We start from the raw sequence: 26,792 nt of genomic DNA, 5'->3' as shown, positions 1-26,792 counted from the left end.
AAAGGGTGGTGCTTGTATTTGCAGTGATGACATAACGCGAGTAATTGATTGTTCGATCATCTCCTGAATTATCCTATAGTCCACTCCCAGATTTTGGCGGGTATAATTGGACTGAGTGGGTCTTCCTCTTCTTCTTACACCAGGAGCTGGTCGTGCAGGAGCGATTTCAGGTGGATTCGTGCTATTGCTAGCGTCGAGTCCTGATTGTGGTACATCACTAACATCTAATAACCTTGCTGTTGGATTCTCGCCACTCTGGGTCGGACCAGGATTAAGAGATTTTGCTAGACTGCGCGTTACCGTTCTCCCTATGTTAGTAGGTGGAGGTGGGGCAGATTGTTTTCCTCTCGGCGAGCAATCTCCAACAACTAATTTAATTGAGGCTGGATCAATCACAGCACTACAACTGGGACATTTAGCATGGTTTACCAACCAACCTTCCAAGCAAAGTTTGTGGAAAACATGCCTACAAGGGGTGCAATAGCAAGACTGTGTATTGTCCATTACTAACTGGCATAGAACACAGTGGTTATCAGCGGTCTCTGACGACGGCTGTACATTTTGTGGGCTGCGTAAAGGCAACATGCTTCATTCATATTTTCCTGATTCGTGACATTGGTTTGGTAATATAATAAAGTAGAAGTTATTTGTTTTTTTTTTTTTTTTTTTTTTTTTTTTTTTTTTAATTACGAAATATAATCGCCTCAATGAAAGTAGGTAATTTATCTGGTTTATTGAAACTACTATAGAAAGCGGTTTGTAATATTCAACATTTTAATCTAATCAGAAATGTTCGGCAAGGATATGCAAAGCAGCATATGGCCAAGTTCCGGGCAACATTCTAACTATCTTTGATAGTATCGTTAATACAAAACCATTCAATCTAACTTTATAACTTTTGGCTCCACGAAGACTGAGATTTACTTAACCATCAACAAGCTATCAAGTAGCAATCAGTACTGATATCTTAGCAAAATATGCAGTATTCTAAAATTGCATTTGAAAGTATTTCTACCTAAGCAAACCTAATCTGTTGTTTCTCCAAAATTATAAGAAAGAAAACGAGCAAATGTATGGGACCGATTGTATAGCTGGTGTTAATAACTATAGTCGTGTTTATATATAGGCACTCAACAATATAGTAAGGTCAGATTCTCGGCATAATTCAAGCTCTGAATTGTAAGCATCGTAGTCCTAATTACTATCTTGTATACTACCAGTATCTGCGCATGCGGAAGATAGACTAAACCAGTCACATCGACGTCAGCGTGCGTGGACAATAATATAAAGACTCATTTTTTTTTTTTTTTTTTTTTTTTTTTTTTTTTTTTTTTTTTATAGACAACCTCGGGCCCCATGATTGGGCGCCAAAAATTTATGTAGCATGTACTGTGGTGAAGCTACTCTAGCAATACATATCGGGTAGCAACGGTGACGGCGGTTGGCAGCCAATCTTCACAAAATAATTCGGGAAGTAGTCACCGAGGCCCCTCGTGGTTGAGTTAGCATGGCAGGGCGGGATCCTCTTGTTCCCTAGCTCTTTCGGGTGGGGGGGTTCTTTTTGCCATGTCTCGACCTGCATACACAATTTTATTTTAGGATCCCTACAGAATCTAAATTGGAGACCGATACTCCGCAGAAACAAAATCTCAAACAGGCATAACTTAACGAGCACTTAAAGTGCCAATACAATGGTGATAGCTTTCATTAGGGCATATATATTCCGAAGAGGCGAAGTCTTGGATGTAAGCTGACTCTCGCGTTCGATACCCTCCCAACCATGATCTTCAGCGTTTAAGGTTTTGAAGATCCCAAAAAAAACATTCTTCTACTACATTATATCACCATGTCACCAGGAAAGAAAACTTAGCAATTCATAATCAAAATCCGTAATTAATATTTATTATAAACAAAAGCATTATTCAATGAAACTGAATCCTTCCGTTAGATAATCTGCATCTTATTACAAGTGGCATTAATGATTCAACAATAATTCAGTAACTAAAACTAGTCCGTTAATATTTTTACAATGTCTCAAAGATTCTTCAAAAATAATTCATTTTATAAACTATTCAGTTAATATTTTTTTTTCTTATTGATCAAAAAGAAACTCTCCAAATTTCGCTAAAGTGCATTTTAATAATTATAGAATATAGCTAGGTAAGAAAAAAATGACATTCGTAAATTGAACTAAAGTGTATTCGGCAAAAGCAAAAAAAAAAGTTATTATAATAGAGTCAATACAATTGTAGTTGATGGTTAATTGTATGGTCGAAAAAAATATGGGCAACAGAAGGTTAAGCTCAAAGCGCATGGGCAAATCGGAGCGCAGCGCAACCAGCTGATCGGTGAATACGATGATACATCTTTGTGTACATATATTTGATTCTGTTAAAAATCTTTTCTTTTAGGTTGCTTCTGTTTCAGCTAGTAATTGAGCGGGGTGTAGGTAGAATCAAAGATGATAAGCATTCACCAGACTGACACGGTCATAAACATATTGATCGGAGCTAAAGCGTAATGTGAAACAGAAAGTAAAAAAACTCAGCAGGTGCGCATGTCAGTTTGGCTGTGCTTATCTGTGCCAAAATAAGAAAATATACTCAAAACAAAAGGTTAAAAACTTACATGTATTCCTCGATGAAAGGCCTTCCAGCGGAGAGTTTGCAGCAAATTTTATTTATTTTTTTTTTCATTTGTTTTCTTTTGTCTTCTGTGGGGCTTTAAATTGTTTTGATTATATTATTATGGCACAGGAGGGTTTTTAAATTGTGAGTACTAAGAAGATACTCTCCGAAAATAAGTGGGAAAAAAAAATATAAAAAAAATTCTGAAATGACTTTGGACTCTACAAGAAGGGGGATAGATTTATACTAGTATTCCTTTCTATATATATAAAGCTATGTATATAGATGTCAATTTTTCTTTTTCACTGCACTTGCACGCGGTTTTTTGAGGGCCTAATAAATGCACTTTTCACAAACTTTTGGAAGTCTCTCACAAGATTTAGTTAACAATTTTTTTACTAAAAACATTTAACAGCAATTTTCATGCATCTGCACGCTCCGGCCAACTTAATTGGCGATGTCATCTGGGCTTCTGATCAGCGGCGCGTCAATGGGGCCCAGAAGGCTACTGCCTCTTCCGGATTCCAAACTGTGGAAACGGCGCCTGCCCTTGCTGGCATGAGCAAGGGTATGGCAGCTGATCCGCCGTTGAGGCTGACGTCTATTTAATGGGGGCAGAAATGTCATTGCCGTCCCAAGAAATTACAGTGCCGTCCAATTGGCACACGTGGCGGCTGCCTCAAAATAAGTGGGTTTTTCTGTCAGAGACGGCGGCGGCAAGATTTATTCCTCCAAAAATTACTTTCGGCAGGCAAGCAAGAACTGGTTAAAACTGTGACCAGATCTTGGCACAAAGAAATATATGCCGGTGAGGTGCTGGTGGCCGGGTGGCGGAGCGAAAGGTTATCATCAAATGAACAAAAAAATTTATTTCGCCAATCGGTTACTTTTAGGGTTTTTCTTTTTATTTTTTTTGTTGTTTTTGGTTCAATTTAGTTGGAATTTAAATTAAACGAATTAAACGACTGATGCCCGAACTTGTTGCTTTTAGATTAATATTTTGGTGGGGCTATGTCCGCACCGCCGTAGCCAGACCTTCGATGGTAAAGTAACTTTTGAAAAAAAAAAAAAGGGTTATATCCGGGACCTGCAGGCTTATATAGGGTCTCAGAGCTTTTTTCTTTCCCGGATTAGAGGGAAGATAGCTGCGCTGCCAACGTGCACGCAGGCGGTTTATAGCAGCGGCTGACTCATTCGCAGCTGACCATGACAGACAAAAGCTGATCGCTATAGCGTCGTTACACAAACGCAAGCTGTTAGGATCGCTTACGCGGTTTAATTTAAATAGGAAAACTGCGACCATTACATGCTGCAGCTGTTGGAATTGAAATTTGCGCTTTGATTTGACAGCGTATTCGAGCGTTCTTTTATTGCCTTTGCTCTAGCTTTTTTCTTCGCCCTGCTATTGAAAGGCATATTTCAAAAGCCGTTTCCGCCAAAATGAGTGCAAATCAACTGAAGTTGCAGTTTTTTTTAAGCTTTTTTTTCTTTGCTGCTCCAACTTCTCACTAAATTATGAAGTAAAAATATTATTGCAAATATAATGATTGTGCGGCAAGGCAAAAAAGAATGCTGGCTATAGTGCATAGACAAATAAAAAATAAAACAAATTTAAAGTTTGCACTAAATCGTCTAAGCTACAGCTAAAAAATATTGTCATCGACAGTTTGTGGTTGATTGTGAAAAAGTGGAATTGTATCTGGAATGTAATACTCAGGCACAAGCTGAACCTGTAATAAAAATAGCTCAAACAAAAACTTGCCTTTATGCACTTAATAAATACTAAATATATCAAAAGAGTTGCGGCTTCTTTATAAGCTTTGAATGCAGTATAACAATTTATTTACAAAGTGTTTACATTTATGTTTAGTGTATGTTAAGATGAATATCAAATAAAACTACAGACGAGCCTTTGTTATAACTCTTGGAAACTATAACATTGCCAAAATATTTGATAGTTTATTCCAAGACTGAGCCTTAAAGGTTTTAGTCAGGAATTTCGACTTATTATCTATCAGCCATGAACCTTACACACACCTTAAGAAACAAATGATTCTTACCCTGAACCAAAACCTATTTTATTCATAAGGAAATTGAATTGATCCATTGAAGATTATAAAAGTTTGATATCCTCCAGCCGAATTAGGGCGAGGCACTGGTTGCAGCCGTAAGCCGAATCATCGAATCATGACTTAAGCCCAATCTGCTTATTACCTGTACTCACTAAGCTTTTAATAACTTTTTCGTTCAACACACACATACACACACTAGTACATGCCAGCAAAAGCTTTGAAAGCGCATTTAAGCACAATCCCTCAACTAGCTGGCAATATATCATAATGGTTTTAACAGTATCTAATCTGTATTATACTCCAGCTCTTGGGTTTTGGCTTACAGCATTTTTTGCCTCTTTGAGATTTTTTTTGTGCATTTGTAAGTTTTGAAAAAAGTTGCATTTTCGCAAGTGGAATTCTGGACTAAAAGTAGTTGCAAAATTGTATATGACTGCATAAGAGTCTATTTTTGCATGCTACTCCTGTCGTACCGCCCCCACTTCCCGCTCCCTACCCCCGTCCACTTTCTCTTGCTCTCTTTGTGTGCGTTGATAATTTCTGCTTAATGCGACTCAAGTTTGCACTTCAGTCTTTGAGCAAATATGGCAGACAGACAGCAGTTGACAAGCACCTTTGCCTGAGAGACAGAAGTTTGCCAGCCAAGCTCGTTGAGCACTAGAGCAAATGGATGATAGATGGGTTTTTCATGCTGTTCGAGAGTCTGGCGAGCGGAGAGACTGAGAGAGGGACAGTGGGGAGGGGGCGAGATACTTTTGGGCGGGGGGGGGCGGGGGGGGGGTGTGGTATGAGATGCAAATTTGCATAGCTTAGTTGCTCAATCGCGGCGACAATTGAGCGGCTCATTGATTGAGTGATTGCAGCTGCGCATAAATGCAGCACCCTTAAACATCAACTATCAGGCCGCGCAGCCCCCGAAACTGTCGGTACCTCAACCTGAAGAGCAGCTCTCTGCAAAGTTTTTGTTGACACTGTGTGCCATCTTTTCAGTTTTCTTTTTCATTTACTTTTCGAGCTCAAATCAAATTGGATTCGCATTCAAATTGAGCAAAGCGTTTTATTTAACGCCCTACCCAGGCCCTCCTACCCTCCCCTAAAATTTACTGGCATAGGCTTGGCAGCTTCTTGGCATTTGTATGCCCTGTACAGAGCGAAGGACTGAGCGAAGGGTATCTATGTGTCAAATTGTATCAATGTAAGCGACAAAAGAGATCTCACTGGCACTTCTGAAATTTCTGAAAGCTGAAAGACGTCTCAATATGGTTTGCCTTCCCAGTGAAAAAATATTATTTCAAAGTTGTTTTGCTGTTATCTTCAATGGTAGCTTCAATGTTCCTCATGAGGAAAGCCATTTTGGTCAGTGTTGATTATTTTTCTCATGTTTAACAAGATTTTGAAGAATTCAGGTATTACATCTTGAGTAAGTTAGTTGAGTAAATTATAAACTTAATAAAGTTTATAGAGATTTGCACAGTTTTTCGATGGTCGAGCATGCTCGACTAAGGCACTTACATTTTCTATACTGCGTGCATTCTTTTGCGCTTTTCTGGCGGAAATTGGCCGCACTACGAAATGGAGCGCAAGGCGTTCAACGATAATCGAAAATGGCGCTGTCAGTGTTGACTACGCGGCGTATGCGTAATGTAAAGCATAGCTCACACGATGTGCAAAAGATATTGCCTAAATGTGCGCACAAATTAACCGCCTGTTTGCGGTTAATTGAGATGGCATTAATTATAATTATGTACATACACGCACACGCGCCCACACACACAAGCAGTACAAATAGGCTGTCAGAAATTGAAATCGTTTTGTTGGGCGGCTGTGGAAACACATGTAAGCGCTAATAACACTTAAATAGGCATCCGGATCACTCGCACAACCCCTTAAACAAAGGACAGCACTGAATTGGATTGGGGCAGGTGGCTGGGTGGCACAGCAGAAGGCATTGCAACAGACACAAGCACACACACACGCACACACACACACGTTTCAATTTAGAAATTAAGTGGCTCACTTGCGATTTGTTTGTGTTTGCGTTTGCGTTTGTGTTGGGTATTTGCGTTGTGCGTTCTGCGTTTTGCGTTTTGCATTTATGTTGAAAATCGGCCGACTATGTCGACGTCGCTGCCAACGTTGCCGTCGCTGTCGCCACATAAACTTCCGTTGCTTTCGGCTCGTATTTGACTTATTATACACTATGCAGTTTTCGGTGCGATTAACTATGTTAATCAACTGGCTCACTAGCTGGAAATTCGTCTCAAAAGTCGTGGAACATTTGCTAGTTGAACAGAGGAGAAACGACAAGCAATATTCAAGGTCCAAACCGGCCTCAAATGTCAAGTTGGTATATATTTTGATCGTATATTAACATTTCATATTATTATAGTTGTAATGTAGTGCATTATTATATAGCTTGGCCAGCGCATGGGACTGTGCTCTAAAGTTAAGGCTTATTTTTGTTTAGATAATGATTAAATTCACTATTTTATTTCATCTAGGCCATATACTAATTATTTTTCTATATATCATACAAGCCTAGCTCTGTCACAATATCATTTTCAGCGGGGCAAAACCACAAAATCACATTTCGAGTAAACTACACGCCTCTACGATCGGTTCATGCTCAATATTATCAAATGTGCATTGAATATTAACTGTTCACAGTGCAAATAACTGATAGAGTATTCATGTTTGGTAAATGAAAATGTTGTTGTGCGTGGTTTTGTTGTTGCTTGGCATTGCTATTATCGTGCATGCGAAACCACAACTAATGTGCACTTCAAACTGTCTGTCAATTGGTAGCCCGCACACAAACATTTACACACATGCATGGGGACACTAAATCAAATACACAGACACACACTCTAACACACACACACGCACACACACAAACGAGCTGACAGTATTTTTATTCATCCTGTCTAAAACTGATTATGCATATGAGTTAAACTATGCGAAAGGCTTACCGAGGGTTGAGCTTTAAAGTGCGGAATTGAAATAAAATTTGAAATGACTGCATTAATCTTGTGTCTTATGCATACTGGAAATGCATGTCTAGATATAATCCCAGTATTCCCGATTTCCATTTCGTATTCAAATAATCCTTTATTGTCTCTAATTTTCTTTTATTATTATTTATTTCCTTTCCTGTGTATGTGTATATACGTACGTGCTTGGCAGTATCTTATATTTATGCTCATAACAATCTTTTTATTTATCCTCATATCAATCAGTTTATTGATACACTTTTGTGTATCTAACCATTAGGCAATATACACATGATTGCTCAGAGTTCTGATTTGATGTAAATGAATTCGGCTACAGGCAAGACTATCGGAGGTTTTGATATATCAATTTATACTTAGATAATATGTATTTATATACATATATATGTATATAAATATAATTAGATGTATTTCTAATTAATAATCTAGCTCTATCCCCTCCTCAGCCATTCTCTCCCTCTGTTTCTATGCACTATTCACTGTGCATATACATATATAAGGATTTATCTTATTATGAAAATACACACATCACGCATACGCCCCTATACCTATGGCGCTTCTGGCAGCGTTGCCTCATTGCATGCAGTTTAAATTTCATATAGTTTTATGAGCTGCTTGGCTTGTGTGTGTGTGTGTGTGCTTTTTTATGTGTATGCATTGAAAAGCACATAACTCTTGGCCAAATAAACAAACCGAAGTTATTAAACAGGATATTCGAATCAACAGGAACAGCAGCTATGACTGCAACCCCAATAGCAATGGCCACAACAACAACAACAACAACAGCAGCAACAAGACAAATAACAACAACAACAACAACAACAACTGAGACTGTGACAACAATGAGCAACGAATGGCACAACAAATGGCAAAGACAGCAGTACAATTTCCTTATGCAAAGCAGCGATAACAGCAGCCGAATGCAAATACACAGATTTATGGCCAGACTGAAGCCGTTTCCCCCGAACCCAGCTCCAGCCCCAACCCAAGCCCAAACTTAACACCAAACAGATATACCCCGCCCCTACCCTATACCTATGCGAAGGCCCGGCTGCCATAGTCCTGTGCTGCTGTGTTGTAAAAATAAAAGCTGTCAATGCACTCGGAATTTATCACCTTGCAAATTAACACTTAAAAGCAAAAAAAAAAAAAAACAAACAAAAAGAGAAAATGTATACATTATGGAAGAGTGGGTTAAGTGCTGTCCATAGCCTTATGAATCGGTTTTGGCACACGGGGCGTGGGACGGCAGCACTTACCTTTTCGGCCTCCAGCTCGCCAGGTATCTGGGTGCCATCCTTGGAGCAGAAGCAGTAGGGCAGCTGGCATTCGTCCGTATTGCAGCGCTGAGCGGTGTCGGCGGGTGCATCCGTTGCCGGCGCAGGTGCTGCAAGGACGCAAATGTAAAAAATGGTAAAAGCTGATTACAAAACGGGCTTATAAACTAAGTTGAGCAATTGAGGCTAAAGTCAGGCCTGTTGCACAAATTAGTTCAGAAATTATTTAAAATCTATGTGCGAGCACAATTCTATGCCTGGCAATCGATGGACCACGCCCAGCTCCCGGCTGCTGGCTGCCAGCTGCCTGCTACCTGGCAAGACAATCACCGAGAGCAGCATGTCCAAAGTTAAAAGTCAACAAAATAACACAATGCAATACAAATATCAATAAGGCAGCAGGCTGCTAGCAGAAACAAGAAACAAGTCAAAAGAAAGTTAACATGAAGAGAATAAAAGAGAGAGAGAGCGAGAGAGAGAGAGAGAGAAGTTCAAATAGCCAAAGGCCAAATCCTAGCTACCCCAATCCCAACCACACCCACGCCCCCGGTACATCTCACACAAAACAAAACCCAAGCCCAAGCCCGAACCCACACAAAAAAAGAAAGAAAGAAATGTTGGGTGCAGCTTTTGGCACAGTCATTTGCATATGTGAGCGTTGGGCGTGACAGCAGTGTGTGTGCATGTGTGTGTGTGTGTGTGTGCGCGTGGTTCGAACTCTATGGAATTCAATTGGCATTTCTTTTTTTCTTTGCTGTTGTTGTTGTTGTTTGTGATCGAGTAAACAAATTCGCTTAAAGTCCAGAAAACAAAGGTTGGCTATGCAGATGTGTTTATAAAACAAAGCCAGGTATGAAGCCAACAGGTAAAACCGGCATTAGTCATGCACTGGGTCATGCGGGCCACGCCTCAAGGGCAGAATCTTTGTTGCCAGGGGGCTAGCAGCAAATTTTAAATGCATTTTCTGCGCCCCGCTGCGTTCAATCAATGGATATGTTTGATTCACACACCATGCACAACCACCCGCCCCACCACCTGTCACCCCACATCCTTACGGCCATCAGCCACCAGCCAGCAGGCAGCGCCAGCCAGCAGAAATTTTGTTGTGCGCCAGTCGAGGCCACAACTAAATTAACGCCAGTCATCGAAACGTCCTCGTGGCTAACCCACGCTGCATATCCAGCCCACCCAACACTTGAGCCATTGATTCGATTAACCTGGAAGATAGATCGCTGCAATAAGCGTAGGCGGGCTGCCGGGCGGCTGTGGCATAGTTCATATAATGAAAAGTCAAGAGTTGAGGCACGGCATCGGTAAAGGTTTTATTTGAAAAGAAGGTCAGCAAAGCCCATGCTAAATTGTCGCTGGCTGGAATCAACTTGCAACCCTTAGGTTCCGTTCATGAACCTGCTTTTGCAGTTTCAAACCTTGGTTTGTCATAATATAATATATATTACAATTTGTACCAAACTTAATTTCGAATATTTTCACCTCTTTCCATCTTTTCACCTCTTGGCAGCTACCTAATATGCAAATAAATCCAATTGTTGGAGCCTGGGCCATTTGTGCTCTGGTGTTGAATATTCTGCCATTTTTAAATTAAAATTTTCCGGTTCGGGTTTTTATAGTTTGTGCTTTAGTTTAGGCTTCGGCTCATGGCAAAAAGTTAATTGGAATTCCGAGCTCGAGCCGGTTCGTTTTGAAAATTAATCGAATCTTACGATAGTATCCGATTTTGATTCTGATTTAAAATCTGCATATAACTTGAATGTTTCGCAATCAATTTGGTATATTAAAAATAATTATTTATGTGTTGGGAATTTGGGCGATTGAGGACTTAGCTGCACGTTGGCGTTGTCATTTAAGTTGGTCGTTAAAGCCCGTTTCCGTTGAGCTTGCCGCGCACGCTAGGTCTATTGACAGCATCATCAATCAATTTAAAGTGGACTTATGCCGCTTGACAGTGCCAAATGCGAAACAAACTAATGATGTCAAAAAGTTTCTTGCTGCTCAACCTTTTTGGCCAAATTGTTGCGCAGCAGCAGCTTAAAATGAATTTAATCCTCTGTTTGTGTTTGTGTGCGCTCTGAAGAGTTTCTGTTAGCCAATTTAGATTCAGCGACGAGCATTCGTTAAGTATTCAAGCTTCAGTTGCTGAGCGAACGCGAGTAGCAAACTACCTTGACTATCCTTTGCTGCATAACAGTTCATTCTACAACTGACCAAAATAGCAAGAACAACAAATTGCTGAATATCCAATCAGAGCAATGGACAACGAGCTGCAGCACACATGTTTTTGATTTGGCTTAGTTTCTTTTTTTAATGGCTTATGCAAAGCACGGGATAACAGCATAAACAACAACAGCAACAAAAACAACTGAAAAACAACAACAACCATTGATATAACTATTGCAAAGCAAAATAAACAACAACAGCAACAACTTTGCCAGCAACAAGCAATGCAACAATATGATAAACACTGTAATACTAGCATATGCCATAAATATGAATGAGTTTAATTTAGGGCTTCAAATATTGATGTGTGCGTGTCCGTATGTGTGCTGCATATGTTTAATTTTAGTGCAGACGCACAGCTGGAGGATCCGTTTCCGGCTGCGCCTTGATGTATGCAATGTGCTTTTTGAGCACAAATTGTCGCCTCGGCTGTGGCTGCTGCTGCTGCTGCCACGCCCACAACAGATCCAATCAGAACAGCCACAAAGTGGAAAATCCATGGAAAACTAATATAAATGCATAGCTATCAATGCTGGCAAAAAATATATGTATTTGTGGCCATATCATAAATAACAGCATTGCCAAATGAAATGCTTAGCAATTAATTGGCCAGGATATGGCCCAGCCAGTCAGCCACAGTGCGACAATGGGACTGAACAGACAACTGGGCAGTCAATTGCACACTGTGCAATCAACATAAATTCACACACGCACACACATATACGGCTAGACAGGCTGTGCCCATCACCTCTCCAAAAAATAAAAGCATACAATTTTATTATTTCAGAAAGTTACTTGGCAAATTTGCGCACTCGAGCAAGTGAATTTGCATGTGTGCGTGCGTGTGTGTGTGTGTGTATGTGTGTGTGCACAGTTATTGAATAAAATGTAATAAACACTTTTAGTAACTTTGTCTTATGTGTGCATTTCGCACTGCCAGCAACAGTCTCTACAGCGGCAAAGCAAAGCAAAGCAAAGCAGATCCGAGCGGAGCTGAGCTGAGCACACGCTGCATACGCTGCGTATACGTAATGCGGGACAGTTTGGGGCATATTTGTGTAGCTGCTTGGTTGTCGTTGTCGTTGTCGTTGTAGTTGTCGTTGTTGCTGCTGTTGTGTAAGCAATATTGAAATGCAGTCATTGAGCGTGCTCACTGAATTATGAAATTGAAAACTATTCAGTGCAAAATTGCTTCGAATTTTACCAGTTCGTGTGAGTTTTCTACATGCAAGACTTTTGTGTATAAATAAATGTGTGTATATATATATATGTATATATATATAAATATTCTCTGTGTGCTGCATGTCTTTTTTTTTTATTTTGTGCGAGCAGCAGTCTGTCAGTTGCTTGGACGCGCTCTGTCAATAGTTTCGGGCCAAGTTGGCGGCTAAACAAGCCAGTCAGAGAGTCAAGCAGTCAACTCTAGTCAAACACTTTTTGGCCAGAAATTGCTTTGGCTAAAATGGAATTTGGTACGCAAATTTTATTGAATTTTCGCCCAGAAAAGTGGCTTAGCTATTTTAATTTCTGTCTGGCAATAACAAAACAGTGTATTAAATCCAAATAAAATGAAATAAAATCGCATTTATATGCACATTGTATTGCATACATTGTGTAGTACTTCAGCCCCAGCATGGCTCCATCTATGCACACACAAACACACGGACACGCATGCACACACATGCGTGTAATGAAAAGCAGCCACTTTTTGCTTATTTATTTGGGACATTTGCTGTCACAATTTCAAATTCATTTTGGGTCTTGAATGCGTCGTAAGCAATTCGTCAGCTGAGACTTTTGGCAAGGCGGACGAGCGGGCTGTGCGGTGTGGTCTGTGGGATAGGCTGTGGGTGCGTGCTTTAGGTTTTCGAGGGGGGGGGAGGGTGGTTGGCTTTAGGGTTATGGAGCTGCTGCAGCTCAGCACTGAGCGCATAATCCCTGGCATGGCTTATATAACTGCCAGTTGGTTGGCAAATTAAAGTGCTGGACGATTAGAGGCAATCAGTGAGTTCTTCTATAAGACTGGCTTCAAATACTCGCGTTCCGCTGCTGATTTGCACCACAATTACCAAAAGTAATCTATATATTTTTTACTTTAGAGCTGGCTTATCATAGGGCTATATACTGTGATCTCTTTGCTGTTTATAGACCAGAATCGGATCATTATTTTATACAGCAGCTATAGCAACATTCTATCATACGATTTCGGCTTGAAAAAATGTAATGTTTTTATAAATATCATATACTGTTTTATGCTCCCAGGACTTGAGCAAAATGTTATCAACATCGCAGCATAGAAATGATCTATGGAAATTGTATTTTATATTGCTGAGAACAGGAAAATATTATGTGTCTGCAAGGGTATTTGGCATTCGGCATTAAAAGCAGCTAAACCAGTTCAGAAATTAATACTTTTGTGTTCCCCTTTAAACGCTTGTTTTTATTTTATTTTTTTTAATTTCAACTCCGATTTTCTCAATTGAAAGTTCTGTTAATGTCAAACGAACTAATCTCTTTAGTTTATTAATTACTTTATTACTTTGATCGGGAGTGTCCAGCTAGGAGATACCCTGCGATTCACTCTGTTAATAGCACAGCTCTAGCTTTAATATAAGATTTATTCAATTTTGGGTGTAGTTAGTCAAAATATAAAATCTTCTTGATTCTTTCACATTAAACGAAAAACTAAATGCCGAATTTTGTGCTTCCAGCTCTTAGACCTGGTTGGGATATCGATCGAAGATCTGAGCTCTAGTTGGAAAAAGGAGATCGAATCGGCGGTTAATGTTGTTGATAAAGAATATGTTAGCTTTATACTCGGACAAGCCTGCTTCAGCTTATGCAGGGTATATAAAAAAGAAACTGTGAGTAGCCATTTATAATAGTTTAGTATAGTACAGTCTATAAAAAAACATAAAAAATCCAAACTACACACGTTATATTAGTATATGCCACGCTCTGTTGCGCTCTTTCTATAAGTATGAGTGCGTGTGCGTATGTGTGTGTGTGCGTGTGTGTGTGGCGTCAGCAAAAAGCGCACAGAGCTTTGACCTAATCTCTGCTGCAATATTTTTCCTCGTGCCTTTGGCTTAAGCATTGCGGCTTTTGGGGCAGGAGGTGACTCTGTGCACGCGCGCGTGTGTGCCTGTGCGTGTGTGTCATTTATGTTATTACTTTTCTACTCCAACATACACACACACACACACACACACACACTGTCGCTGACTCGCTGTCGCCGTCACAGTCAGAGCAAAGAGCTATTTATATGAGACAACATTCCAGTTGGTATTACGCAAATCCCAAATGCTTTAGCTGTCGTAGCTTTCTTCCAAGCGGTTTCCTTCCGACAACGACGGCTAACTGCGACGACGACGCCAACGTTGACTGCGACGTCGACGGTGACGGTGACGGCGACGGCGACGGCGACGGCGACGTTGACGGCAACTGCATGGCTGACTATTGCAAAAGTGCGTGCTTGCATTTGAACGATATGCCACAGTGTGTGTATGTGCGCATATGCGTGTGTGTGTGTGTGTGTGTGAGCTCATGCTGGTCGCACTCTGCGTGTGTGTGTGCATTAAATTCTTTTCTACTTTCGGCTGAATTTTGAATTTAATGTTATTTTTATTCTTACACTTCACAAAAACTAAACCAATTGCTTTTCAAAGACTATAATGCTTGACTAATAGATACTCTTTAATAAATACATTTTAAATGCTATTTGCAAAACAAGTAGACGTATATCAAAATGAGCGCATTTTTTTTTAATTATCTCAAATTCTTTTACTGCTTGAGACACAAAAAAAAAAAATCATAGAGTTTACATTAGGTGTAAAAGCAAAGCCTTTATGCTTTCTTCTTGGCACTGATTAAATCAAAATATAATAAGTTTAACATTTTTGTATTTAACTGAACTTAACTTTTGGCAGCTATCGTTAAAAAGCTTTAAAAAAGCTTTAAAAAGTTGCTTAAAGCGATTAAAAACTTTCTAACAACTTTAAAATAATTGAGAAAGTAATTCTATATATATTTTTTCATACAAGAATATCCAAATCTGTATACTACATATCGCTAAGGCACTTAATATTCGGTGTTCCTCTTGCTTGTTCGAAATTCTTAAATATTATTGAGTAAGTAAATTGAATTTTTACAGTGTATGCCAAAATGCACTTGCATTGTCTTTTGGGTATAGGCTAGGTGGACAAAAGGAAGATGGGTTCTTTCATTCACATTCACATCCTTGTGCGTGTATATATGTATATGTAAGTGTGTTTGTGTCGCAAAACTGTAAGCTAAAGCTGAATTGTAAGCTCCTCTGGATCACACACACACACGCACACACAGTGCTGTGGCACTTGGTTGCTCTTAAGCGGTCGCGTTTGTGCTCCATTTGAAGTGCCCTCGATGGCTGGAGACGCATCCCAGGCACTTGGCATTTATCATGCAAGCAGTAAGCCGGAGGGCCAGACAGTCTGTTGGCCAACTGCTGCGGCCACCTTTGCACTTGGCCAAGATATTGGTTCGTGCTCATCGTGCCTTGCAATGCATTGTCAACGAGTGGGCTTCGATCAGTTGGTAACAATTCGATTATTGTGCGCCGTTTTCTACTTTTGGGCCATAAATGAATTATGCGACATTTACTCAAAATTGCTTCCTAATGCACACTGCAACATACCCTTTCCTTTTCTCTCTATCTCTCTCTTTCTCTCTCTCTCTCTCTTTCCTCGGTCTCCCTCTTTTCATGTCTCTCCGTTCAATTCTCCTCGTAACTCTGTCACATTCAGTAGCTTAGTCCATTGGCTTCGTGTGTGGCTTGCGTCTTTCTAATAGAATGCCCGATTCTGTTTTGAGCTTCTAATAAATTTACCAGTTTTAGCCATGTCATTTTTTTGGCTGTTGTTGCTGCCTGCTTGGGCGGCTCAGTCCGGCTGGGCTGAGCTAGGACTTATGTGTCTGGCGGACAGTGAGTCGAAATTCGCCTTTTATTTTAGTTAACAACTTTGGTTGTGCAAACTTGAAATCGTTTAACAAACCGCTTGGCATTTGCCACAAAACCCAGCACCCAGGCCCGTGTTCGCCTTCTCTCACATTCGCACAGTTCACCGTCTCCTTCTTGCATGCATATGTGCTATTTATTGGAGTGCACTTAAACTTTTGGGTTGCTTGATTTATGGCGCACTTTCAATTGTTGCCTCAGCCAAAGCCATTCCCTTGGCTATTTGTAGACAACATCAAGGACTGGCAAACATTGCATTGACACTGTAAACTGTCTGTCTGGCCCTTCCCATCCCAATCCATCCCATTAGTTCGCTATCCTTATCCGTGTCTTTATATTAATAGTAGTCTGGGCAGCTTAGGAATAACTTCATCACTTACTTGTTGGCAACGGTCCGCACTTGGCTTCATCCTTAAATGTGCAGAACTTTTGCACATCGTCAAAGTAGAGGCCAGATGGACAGCGATTCAAATAGGGGTATCCATCGACGCACTGCAAGTCAAACCCCAACAACAAGAATATAGCTTTAAGTGCCAGCTTAAATAAGCGCTCTGACCCGTGGGTCAGACAAATTAACCAGGTTATCGTATTTAGTTTACCTGATAGAAGCGGCGACAGGTCGCAGGATCAGCATAGTTTCCATTGGCAATGTGTGAGGGGCATGTGAATTCGTCCTTCTCCTTGGTTTGAGCTGCAAGCATTAATTGAGTTTTTCAATTGTTATTCACTTAAAAAGTTCAATGTATTTGAGCATCTTTTAGGTGTATATGCTTTTAATTAAATTTATGAAACTTCTGATGCTCAAGATGCTCTTAAAAATGCTAATTCAATTATAAGTACAAGTATTGCATGGCAATACGAAAACTCAACGGGAAGCTGACTAAATAATCTAATTTGCAATATGCCTTTTTTTTATTTTTAATTATATATACCTTAATACATTAAAAGTTACAAATAATACAAATGCTTGTTAACTGTTGAGCTGAGCCTTAACTTGAATGTTTGAAGCGTAGGAATTTTATTTGAAAAGCTAAAAATTATTAAAAGATAGTTAATTGATTCATATTATTGCCCAAAGAACAGGATATCGATATCGATTTTTATCGATTGCTTGGAAACGGAGTAAGTTATCGATTATCGGAAACAAACTCGATCTGCGCGGGAACTAGGAGCACCTACATCTAAAATTTCAAGTCTCTAGCTCTTATAGGTTCTGAAATCTTTGCGTTCATACATACGGACAGACAGACAGACGGACGGACGGACAGACAGACAGAAAGACAGACGGACGGACGGACAGACAGACGGACATGGCTAGATCGACTCGGCTATTGGTGCTGATCAAGAATATATACTTTATGGGGTCGGAGAAGCTTACTTCTGCCTGTTACATACATTTGGATTTTGCACAAATACAATATACCCTTATACCCATTTTTAATGGGTTCAGGGTATAACAAGGTTTCTAATATTTTGTTAGCCTCCTCTGGTCACACTAGTTTTGATCAATTTTATTTTTATATTGTAACTTAATTATCAAAGTTTCTCTCAGGTCGCCTCTGGTCACACTTGTTTTGATGAAATTTATTTTTGTATCATTATTGAAATAGATCATCATGATATATAACATAATTCTTGCAATTCAATATAAATTACAAGATTGCGTGGAAGTTTTCCTCTTTCTATTATTATTCTTATTTCTTATTATATTATTATCAATTCGCGTGCATGCAAAAATAGTTTGATTTGCATAGTCTTAAGCTTTTTGTCATAAAATAAATGTAATATGCCTCGGATTGTTTCAAAAACGAAACATTTTTTTTTGTGATACCAGTCTAATGAACCATTTCCATAAGTCAGATAAAGAACTTTGTTTTTGCCAGGCTTTTGGATATTTTTGCTGGCTGTGGCAGGCTAATGAGGCGGTTGCATTATGCTCTTAATGCCGTTAAAGTGCGGGTTGCATTTAAATGAGAGCCTATTCATTTCAAATGACAGCGAAAGTAAAAACAACAACAACAATTTGCAACAATAATAATAAATGAAAATCGTTTATTTTATAATTATGTGCGCTGTATGTTTATGTTTGGCTTTTTGACTTTGTGTTTATTATACCCGATTATTTTTGCTACTTGTGTTTTTTCTTTTAGTATTTTCTGTGGGAAAAAAATTGAAATCTATGTTTCAAAAGCCGCTTGACGTTTTGACATTAAAAATGCCACAAAACAGGCAAAAATATAAATTGGGAAAAGGCATTTAAAATGAATAAATAGGCGGTGCATAAATTATAATTAAGGGGCGATATTCGTTTGATTAACTAAATACAGCTCGAACTGGGCGTGGCTGTGGGCCGATTTAAGCCGCATGTAATGAATATAAATTTGCTAACAGCATTAGATTAATGCAATGCGCCTAAACAACAACAATAAACCAATAACAGACTGAACTAGGCGTGACAGCAGGCGATGTGTGTGTTTGTGTGTTTGTGTCTCGCTCTCTCTCTCTCTTTCTCTCTCTCTCTCTCTGCAACCTGCCTTGGTGATTTTTCACAAAGCCTAGCTATTTGGACTTATATTAACTAAACGCACACTGTTATTAGGCAATGTTGCGTATACGCCGCGTGCGCTGATTATAATTTTAAACATTATAATCGTGGTTTTATTGCAAACTCTTCTTTTTATTTATTTATTTTTTTTTTTTTGTTTAAGCTTGATATTTGATTATTGGCATTTGCTGGCTAATATGTTGATGGCATTGCAATACCTAATACCGTGCGCCTCGAAGTATGCCACAAATGTTGCACGAAAAGCGATTGGTAATTTTGTGATCTTTGTGAACAAAATGAACCGATTTGATTTGGTTGACTTTTGCTGGTGTGTGCAATAGGCTTTGCTGCTTAAACATCAGCAGGCAGCAGACGAAATTTTTAATATACCTGTGGCAGGTACATATGTGGCATGTGGCATGTGGCAGGTGGCAGGTGGCATGTGGCACACGCGTTGAAAATTGAGCAGCGAATGCGGCACAAAAACTGTGCAAGTGTTTACACAAAATCCATTGACATGGGCGCATATCATGGACACTTTTTTGTTGTTTGTTTGTTTGTTTGTTTGTTTATTTCCTTTCACCCCCCTCTCACACGTTGCTCTGTTTATTATGAATTCATTCTGCACATATTTTATTAAATTTTTGCAGTTGTGTGCATGCCTATATTTGGCCCAAGCATAAAAAATACTTTCATAAAACAAACTGCAACAACCGCGGCGCCACACGAGTGCATTCGTATTGATTTTGTATGAATTTCTTTTTAAGTGCAAACAAAACATAATAAAAAACACAAAGGCAAAAATATATTATTAATAAATAAAGTAAATTAAACCAAAAAACGCGTTAAAGGGCATCTTAAATTTGCTATTTTAATTCGACAAAGAAACCAAACGCTGCAAATAACTCTGGGCGAATTGGTGTGTGTGTGTGTGCGTGTCTGCGATTATCACAAAGACAAAAACAAAAAAACAAAAATGTTTACAAAAACAAAAAAGACACAAAGCATTTCCAATGCGCCAATGGCAACCAAATTCATTTAATTTTATTTCTATGATTTAAATAAAAACCAAGTACGAACATTGCAGTTGAACCGACTGCACAATACTCTGTCCACAGGCGGACGCTCACATTACTGGCTCCCTCTTTAACTGAGGCTCTCAGTAGCTTAGCTTAGTATTGCCCGCCTCCTAGTGGGCGTGACCCAAACACCCAAAAGCACTTTGTGCCCCGCGAATATGCGCACAGACAGTAGGACATTGCATAATGCGAATATACCGACTTTTACTTTGTGAGCAGAGTATAAAAACCTGAACGAGAGAAGGAAACACATTTCCATACAATTATTATAGCTAATTAATATTTATTATCCAGTGCATGAGCGCCGTTGTAACCAGTTGCAAGGGGGCTCAGTTCTTTATTTCTGACAAACTGACATAAATAGTATGTAAAGCAAATATGTATTAAAAACAAATTCAACTCAAATTAAAAAACATAAAGCAACTGTATTTTAACGTCAAAGTCAACGGCAAGTTGTAAAAATATGTTTTTTATGTTTCATAGATAAAAATAACTCAGAGTATTGGCGAATCAAGAAAGGTTAGGAAATACATCAACTTTCTAAAGAGAACATCTTTTGAGCAACAAAGAGAAATGGAAGACATATTCGACTGCAGAAAAGTAAGGTTTAGTTGACGTTAAAAAAGAAAATTGATAAATCCGCTCTCGAACCTGCTGGTTCAAGGCTAGTTTACAGCCCTGATATTCTTTACCTGTACTAATATCCATGTCAGCCTAGCTGCATGTCCGTATCAATGATAACTTGTCCCACAGTCTTAAGGTTATCGGATTGGATCTATCCACAAGCTGGACTTATAACAGCAGGAATTGCATATTCAGAGTCGACCAGATCGGATCACATAATCGTATAGTTGTCACATCCTACCCAGATTCAGTATTTACGATCCCCATCGAGCTGCTAACACATGGTAAAATTCTGATTGATTTCAATCGACTATATAATAAAGCGTCCATAAGGACTATAGTTAAAGATAAAGTTTTAGAATTTTGCTGTTCAAGATATTTAATTTCAAATAATTAACCACTTTTCGCTGGCTGAACGAACCCTTGCAGCTGCCACTGTGCTTTTTCGATTGACCATGCAACATGCTGCAGCGGCTGCTGCTGCGGTGGCAAGAAAATTATTGCAAATTTATTTAAAAGGCATAAGGCCAATTACGTTGGACTTTTTACCTTTAATTAAGAAATTGCCAATGCGAAAAATAATAATTAAAAATAAGCCCAAAACGCGAAGCGTGCAAAGGATCTTTTCTCAATATGCCAACAACCTCCCTCTGCAACATTCTCTTGTTTGTTAAAGCAAAACCAAAAATACTCTAGACAAGCATCTCTGACTGGCAGATACTCTGTGCTTAGGTCGGAGTTCTCTCCTAATACAAAGTATTGCTGTCTGCAAAATACTAAAAATACCAAAAGAATACCAACGTATTTTCATAGAATACTGCCATATTGGATAAAAGAGCCCGATCGTGTATATGTATCGGACTGTTAATACAGTTAAACAACCCATTTTTTTTTTTTGCCAACAAACGCACCGCAAAAGCGCTAAAAATTGGCAAACTTTACTTTATGCATCCTGTGATAATGGTATTCCGCTTTTTCTTGTGCCGCATAAAGCATACATGTGGCTGTGTGTGTGTATATATTTTATTTTATTTTTGTAAAGTTTATTTTATATTTATGTATTGTTGTTGCTGTTGTTGTTGTTGTTGTAGTGCGGCGCCTGTTGATGTTGATATTGGAGTTGTTGCTGTTTCGCGATTGTTTTATTCACATTTTTCGCCGATGCACATAATTTATTTAACATTTGTGGCAATTTAAAGCGAGCTGAGCCAAACCCAACTGATTCGCATCGAGGACGAGTGGCACGGGTCGTGGTACGGTGACGGGGACGGGGAGTGGGGGTGGCGCACTGTGGGAATGCGCCATGCAAATGAGATTTAATTTGGCGGTATATTGCGCTCCAGCGTTGCCACGAATAATTTCTATAAATTAACAACAATAATAACTACACCAACAGGTCGAAAAGTGGTATTAAATTTCGGTGCCGTGCATGTGTAGAAAATTGGCACAATATTCCGATTCAAATTGAAAAATATATTTTCGCGCAGTACAACATTTTTAACCATAATGCATTTGTAAATATATTGTGAATATTTAATTGCAAATTGTTTGCCAAAGAAATTGCATTTTTCTTGTTCTTGATGCATTTGTGTTGGCTTCTTTTGGCCGCCTGAGTGCATCGGTGGCAGGGTAATAAATGTTTCGTTGGGTTGAGTTAATTGTTTTCTTTATGCTGTTTTTGTTTCGCCTTTGGTTTTAATTTATCGCTAGCCGCAAAAATAAAAACGGCAAAAATCACGGCAAATTTCACCGTTTTCAGTATATGTGTGCGAATATGAAAACCGAAACGAACGAGAAGGCAATAAATTGCACAACTTATATATGAATATGAATGAGAGCTGCGCGCGATTCAGTCGCCAGTCGCCAGTGGCCAGTCGCAATTAGCTGCTGCGAGGTGCGTTTAATAAGTCAGTCAGCCTTTTCTTCTTCTTATACAAATACATATATCGCTTCATTTTAAATACGCGCATTACACATCCTACTCTGTTTGAGCCAACCTAGCTGCTCGCTATCTCTCTTCCCCTGTGGCCTTGCCGGGCCCGGTATATGTGTCACTTTCTCGCTCTCTCTTTCACTCTCCCCCTCTGTCTCTCTCTCCGCTTGTTGGTCGCGTCTTTCGGCCTGTGGGGCATGCCAACTGTTTGTATTTTGTAAAACGGTTTCTGCTTTTTATCCGTTGGCATTTTCAAGTAATTTTTCACGCATTTCTGTGGCTGCTTTGCGCCTCATTTTTCACGACGCGCATGTGTATGCTTGCGCGTGTGTGTGTGTGTGTGTGTGCGTGTGTGTGTTAAGCTGCTTAAATGATTTTGCCACTTCTTTTTGCAGCATTGTTTTTTGTTGTCATCGTTTTTCTTTTTCCTTTGTTGCATTTACAACACTCAAATTGTAAATAATTCCGATTTGGTTGCCCAGACTCCAGCTGTGAGCTCGGGCAGAAACCTCAGTTCTCCGCTCTATCCTCCGCTCAGTCCCCCGCTCAGTCTTTCTCAACTTCCTCCACGAGTGTGTAATGGCCAAAGCCACTTGCCTTTGTCAACAAATTTGCGTTTAAATGGCTCATGTGCCGCAAGCCGTCTGTCTGTCTGTCCCACCGCCCATCCCTCCGCCCGTCCGTCTGTTCTTGCGTCAGTCCATCCGTTTGTCAGCCGGTTTGACAGTCGGTTCGCCGGCTCATCTCGGCCTGTCTTGTTTGTTGACGCAGCCTTTGCAATTCGTTTTAATGTATTTTTAAATTATGTTTATTTTTGGTTATCGCACGCACTAGGGCACAAGTGCGAGCGAGAAGGCGACAGAGAGAGGGAGAGAGAGAGAGAGAGAGCACAACAAATTTACACACTAGTGTTAAGTTCTCGGAGCTACTTTGAAACATACTAATATTATGCTTGGCATAAAGCTTCATTAAAGGGATTCAGCCGGCTGCCTTCAGTAAAAAAAAAGTTAATAGGATTAAAGCTCTTAACCATTTCCGCCTGCCTTTTGGCGTTTTGTATATCAAACGATTATAAGATTTAGATTCAGCTTTTGCACAAAAACAAAATAAATTCTCACAGTTTGCCGTGCTCTTGTTACTGAATTCTGAGTTAGAAACTGATATGATTTGCTGAATATTACATGCACATATTGTAATCCCATATAGCTGACCAGGAGCAATTTTGAGTATTATATGATAAGCATATTGTGAGACTAAATTCATGAATGCTACAAGCTTTTAGCAGCACGAAGAGGACTTCTGACCTTTTTATACCCTGAACCCATTAAAAATGGGTATAAAGGTATATTGTATTTATGCAAAATCCAAATGTATGTAACAGGCAGAAGGAAGCATCTCCGACCCCATAACGTATATATATTCTTGATCAGCACCAATAGCCGAGTCGATCTAGCCATGTCCGTCTGTCTGTCCGTCCGTCCGTCCGTCCGTATGTATGAACGCAAGAATCTCAGAACCTATAAGAGCTAAAGACTTGAAATTTTAGATGTAGATGCTCCTAGTTCCCGCGCAGATCGAGTATGTTTCCGATAATCGATAACTTACTGTGTTTTCAAGCAATCGATAAAAATCTATATCGATATCCTGTTTTTTGGGCATTTTTGGTAAATAATAAGAGCTAGAGTCACCAAACTTGACATATAGCTTCTAAAAAAGAATATATATATGCATTTGATGTTGGAAGAAGAGGGTTCAGGGTATCCCCTAGGCGGGAGCTCCCGACTAGAACCTCTTACGTGTTCATAATAGACTTAGTAGGTCAAAGGACGCGTGGGTCTTGCCGGACTTTTAAGTTCTCAGACTTTGAAATGCTTTAGTTGCATTAATAAGTTTTCTATTCAAATTGTTTTCAGTTTTGTTTCCTTAAATTCTGATATGTTCTGTACTCTTTATTAAATTTACAGTCTTGTCTTTGGGTCTAGAAGTTTTCTGTCACACTAGAGAGCTGCCTCGACGAGGTGGCAGTTGCCGCCAACTGTTTTGATTACATCTGAATGCGGCTCGTACGTTGCATGAAAGTTGTTGGAATGTTTGTTTCTTTTATTTTTATATTTTATTGATTTCATTATGCAACGGCTGAATGCACGAAGTCTGAGTTTCGGATTCAAAAGATACAGTGCTTCGATATAAAATCAATGTCACAATCGTCTTGTTGGCCAGTTGCATAAATGTGGCTGTTAACTGTTATGTATTGGGCACCCCGTTGTAGCCGCCCATGGTCCATTAATCGATCCGTCCATTTGCCATTGTCTGATTTCGGTGTAAGTCGCCATTTACATTCAAAAGTACATAATTAATGCAATATGCCGTTTCCGGAACGGGTTTGCTATCGAATGTAATCAAATGAAAGTGAAATCGCCCAAAGAAAATTTAACAAATTTTTTGTTGTTGATATACAAAATGTGTTATGCATCTGTGTGTGCGCGTGTGTGTGCATAGAAGAAAGGTGATATGGCTAATCCGCAGCTCATCAAACGGCTCGAGGCGATTATGGCAGGGCAGGTGGTGTGCAGAGTGGAGCAGCTGCTGCTAAGGTGGATGACGGGCATGATATGGAAAACAGCTGAAGTTGACCATGAAAATGCTCAAAGCCAAACTGCCCAAAGTCATTGCAGATATACACTAATATTTGCATATTCATAAGCACAGTTTCATCCATATAAACTCACACACAGAAAGAGAGAGAGAGAGAGAGAGAGAGAGAGAGAGAGAGCCAGCAGTCGATGCTGTTAATGTGTGCCTTTGGCAAAATGTTAATTAAGCCAACTGGAAACCCAGTTGAAGTCAAGCGAGTGAGCAAAAGCAGCCGCTAATCAAGTTGGAGGTCAACATTGGAGCACGCATATTACGTAAGGATCGTCGGCAGCAGCATGGCACACTGCAAGCAGAGAGAAAGAGGGAAAGAGAGAGAGCAAGAGAGCGAGAAAGAGAGAGAAAGAGATAATAGAGAGAGAGAGAGAGAGCGGGATTACAAGAGCGTGCTAAAGAGCAGCAATGTATCGCTGTATAAGGCAGACGCCAAGAAAAGTGAAACCGGCTAAATTTCAAGTTTTGTTTTTTCCTCTTTTATTATACATATCTATATAACATATATATATATATATAATATATCTCGTTTTTTGTGGCTGTAAATCGGTTACGCATTGCTGCCGGAGCCCAAGCATGCAGGACAGTTGACCTTGCGGGCCTTACAGGTGCGACAAAGTCCGAAACCAGTTGGAAAAACCATTTATGATAAGAGCAAAAGTCAATGAAATGCCAGCAATGTTACCTAATTCGACGTCGAGCCAAAATCAAACAAGAAATACGAGTACAGCAGCTCGAAATGCGCCAGGAAGACAAAGACAAAGGCAGAGACAAAGACGAACACGAAGACGAAGACACTCGCACAGATACACACACTCACACACGCACGCACGCACACACACAGAGGAAGCCCAACTAACTTCCAATTGGCAACGTCAACACTTTTTCTGTTGCACACTAACAAAAAACAAAAAACAAAAAAAAAATATTGAAAAAAAAAAGCACATAAAATAAACTATTAACATTTATAGCAAACACGAATGCGGAAACGTTATTATTATTTGATTTACTTTGCTTTTTGTCGTTGTTGCGTGCAACATTTGCTGCTACACCTTGCAGCAGCAGCAGCAGCAGCTGCAGCAGCAGCCGCCCTTTTTGAGCAGCAGTTTACTTACCATGAACGCCAACGGCGATTAGCAGCGTTGCAATCAGACAATGCTGCAGCATCTTGAAGTTTCCACACCGAATTTACCGATACACTGTTGCCAACAAAACGTTGGCTTAAAGAAAGAGAGACAGAAGGCGAGAGACGTCCGCAACGCGCAAATGCAAACCGCCAACTGAACGCAGACAGCGCCAAAGAAATTGCAAGAAGCCAAGCTAAGTTCAAGTCTCGCACAACGGCTCTCGAGCGTCGATCGGTGAGCGAAGAGCGGAGAGCGGCGAGTGGAGCTGAGCTGGGAGCTTAACATATTCTCAATTCACTTTCATTTCAACTGGTTCGACGATGACGCGAATCAACAACAACAGCAGTCGAGGTGGCCGCTAGAGTCGACTCAGCCGGTTTGAGCCGGGGCGCATGCGCGCGCATTTCAATGAGGCGGAGGGCAGAGCCCTTGTCGTGTCCGTCTGTTCCGATCGGACCAAGTTATCTCGTGATTGTTTTTGAGTGTCTCCACTCGTTAAATGGTTTTTCTTTGTTGTCGGTAATTAACTTGATCGCAGTTGGAGTTCTGGCCCAATATCATTATTGGTATTCCTGGGGTGTGTCTTGGATCAGCACGACCCATGTACTACTTACTAGTGTCCA

At 39.9% G+C, this 26,792-nt stretch overlaps 1 protein-coding gene across 1 annotated transcript in view; it reads right to left on the bottom strand.

The window, feature by feature from the left end:
- The window catches only part of LOC115764417, a 56,456-nt gene extending 30,247 nt beyond the window's left edge, over positions 1-26,209 (bottom strand). The window contains exons 1-4 of the mRNA XM_030707415.1: positions 26,158-26,209; positions 16,815-16,906; positions 16,596-16,707; positions 8,967-9,094 (exon numbers count right to left, since the gene is read on the bottom strand). Of these exons, the coding sequence (XP_030563275.1) occupies positions 8,967-9,094; positions 16,596-16,707; positions 16,815-16,906; positions 26,158-26,209 (384 nt within the window). The remainder of the gene's footprint in view (positions 1-8,966; positions 9,095-16,595; positions 16,708-16,814; positions 16,907-26,157) is intronic.
- Between the last annotated feature and the right edge of the window lie 583 nt (positions 26,210-26,792).

Source organism: Drosophila novamexicana, unplaced genomic scaffold (assembly GCF_003285875.2).
Source record: "Drosophila novamexicana strain 15010-1031.04,08,12 unplaced genomic scaffold, DnovRS2.1 tig00000820-arrow-pilon, whole genome shotgun sequence".
In the NCBI taxonomy this organism is placed as follows: domain Eukaryota; kingdom Metazoa; phylum Arthropoda; class Insecta; order Diptera; family Drosophilidae; genus Drosophila; species Drosophila novamexicana.
Note: the sequence above shows the minus strand (reverse complement) of the source record. Positions and strands in the feature narration are given on the sequence as shown.